The sequence below is a fragment of the Phytophthora parasitica genome, assembly GCF_000247585.1.
Source record: "Phytophthora parasitica INRA-310 unplaced genomic scaffold supercont2.12, whole genome shotgun sequence".
Classification (NCBI taxonomy): domain Eukaryota; phylum Oomycota; class Peronosporomycetes; order Peronosporales; family Peronosporaceae; genus Phytophthora; species Phytophthora nicotianae.
The window spans coordinates 1,017,481-1,019,685 of record NW_008648998.1 but is presented as its reverse complement, the minus strand read 5'-3'; the positions used below and the strand labels follow the sequence as shown (position 1 = coordinate 1,019,685).

Genomic DNA, 2,205 nt, shown 5'->3' with positions numbered 1-2,205 from the left:
CCACGGCGTTCATCAAACGGAACCATAAGAAATGGCCAAATCTTTAATCCAGCGTCGGTCAGCCAGTTAATGCCTGGAGGGCACAGATATCTCGCGCGAAGTCCAAGTACTTCAGACTGGTTCCACATTGATTGATCTGAGTTGCTGCCCGAAAAAAACTCCAATGAATCGAAACTTTCCACGGAAATCAATAGCTGCCAAACCGTTGTAAGACGTTTTGCCATTCTTGTCGTAGAAGCCATTTGTGCGCTTTAAAAAAATCTACATGTTAGCGTCAGACAAGATATCAAACCAGCCGCATACCATGTGATCGCGCGGGCGTCTCGTTTTAATGATTGTTCCATCAAAGATGCACGCGACATCAGGAAAATTACTTCTACGTTCAACAAAGCCTTCCACCAGTTCCGACCATTCCTCTAGTGCTGTCGGGGCTGGGAAATAGATGACTTCTGGCATCATTTCATAGAGAACATCCTCTAGCCGTTTGATATAGACGCCGGCAACGGTCCTTGATATCCCTAACTGTGCTGCAGCTCCACCAATTCCATCCCCGTCAATACCACAGCTATTCCCGTAGTATGCCAATACTGCTGCAAGCCCGAAATCGAAATGATACTGTGTGTTTTGCCCTGGGAGACCATATTTGCGATAGTATAATGGCCCCAGTAGTCGAACTAGCCCATCAAAGAAATCTGGCAGGCACCGCAACGTCTTCTTGTAGGCGGTAGGAGAACGACGCGCTTTCAGCTTGGGAAAAAAGTCTGTTTGAATGACAACGTGCTCCTGAATAGAGCCTCGAATTGATCTTCCGTCCAATTGGCTCAGGGACACCATCAGCAGGATGCTCATCAGCATGCACAGCGCCAACATTTCTTCCTCTATCAAATTATCGTCGTAATCGTTTGCTTCTGCAGCACACCGCTTCCGTTAATGCCGCTCTTGCACCGCTAGCATGCAGACCCATACATACCTTCATCGACGTCCATCGGCTGCGCGTCATCTGCGCCGCCTATCGCCAGCAGCGCGCCATCTCCCAAGCGTGCTAACTCCTCCATCACTCCGCACTCGATCTTCAACTTAAAAAAATCAGTCTCTGCTATCAAAAAGAGGCGCCGAACCTATTTGTTTTCGCCGCTTTATAATGAGGTGCTTTGGCCACCTCGTTTTTCCTAACGCTACTTCACAAGAAAAAATAGGCGGGAAAAATGATTAATTTTCTATTTGGACAGCGCTCTTACAAAGGTCGCTGCCTTCTCGCTTCGATTGCCACGTTGGTCCAGGACACTCTCTCTTCCATTCGAGCGCATTCGCTTTGGTCCCGAAGAAAGACAAACCCCTCCACCTTGATGGCCGGATCATTCATGATCTGTCCGCTCCAAGCGGCCATTCGGCCAAAGATTACACGGACTCCACGTTATCTCCAGATGCCACCTGGGATCCCATTCTGTCGATTGCGGTCCGGATCCGAGACCTTCGTCGCCGGTTCCCGGGGTGTACTATTTACGCCATGGTCGCGGATATCGCGGACGACTTTCATCACGTCCCAGTTCACCCTCGCCATGCGTCCGCGTTTGGGGGCAAATTACCGCTCTCCAACCATGGCATTGTCTCCGGCATGGCCGTCTTTGGCTGGACTGCGTCACCAGGGTTCTTCGCCGTTTTCGGGAAGGCGGTTCGACATTATCAACGCACAGGGTCATCCATCGTGCTGGGTTATAGAACCTTTCTGGATCTTCCAGTGGGTTGACGATATTGTTCTCGTTGAGGTAGACATTGGGGACCGCCTTCAGAAGGCCGAGAAGCGTCTCAGAGACGGTGTGAAACTCGTGTTTGGATCTGATGGCTGGCATGAGGGCAAGTTCACAACGTGGTCACGTGTCTTTCATGCCGTAGGCACTGACTGGAACATTCCCGGTGAATCAATCCCGGTGCCTCAAAGGAAGATCGAGAAAATGCACAGGGTGGTCTCGAAGACGAAGGCGAAGAAATTCTTGTCACGGAAACAACTAGATAGTGGTGAGGGTGCTGAGGCATATTATCAGCTTCATCTCGGTCACAAAGCCGTTTATACAAAGGTTGGTGGCTGTTCAGACAAGCTGTCGCAGCAGTCACAAATCGGGCGTGGCGATGTCAGACTTCCTTCAGAAGGATCTGGAGTGGTGGGAAGACCTGGTCCTCCAAAACAACTTGAGTAGCATTCCCATG

The 2,205-nt window shown here is 50.3% G+C and overlaps 2 protein-coding genes across 2 annotated transcripts; one reads left to right on the top strand and one right to left on the bottom strand.

Annotated features, from left to right (window-relative positions):
- Positions 1-111: 111 nt before the first annotated feature.
- On the bottom strand, positions 112-1,055 carry PPTG_07640 (hypothetical protein; the record flags this gene model as incomplete). The annotated part of the gene is made up of 3 exons (XM_008901919.1): positions 112-249; positions 304-908; positions 971-1,055. 3 exons carry the CDS (start codon positions 1,053-1,055, stop codon positions 112-114), a joined length of 828 nt encoding a protein of 275 aa, XP_008900167.1.
- A 291-nt stretch (positions 1,056-1,346) lies between these two features.
- Positions 1,347-2,195, top strand: PPTG_07639 (hypothetical protein; the record flags this gene model as incomplete). Its single annotated transcript, XM_008901918.1, has 1 exon — positions 1,347-2,195. One exon carries the CDS (start codon positions 1,347-1,349, stop codon positions 2,193-2,195), a length of 849 nt encoding a protein of 282 aa, XP_008900166.1.
- Positions 2,196-2,205: the final 10 nt, after the last annotated feature.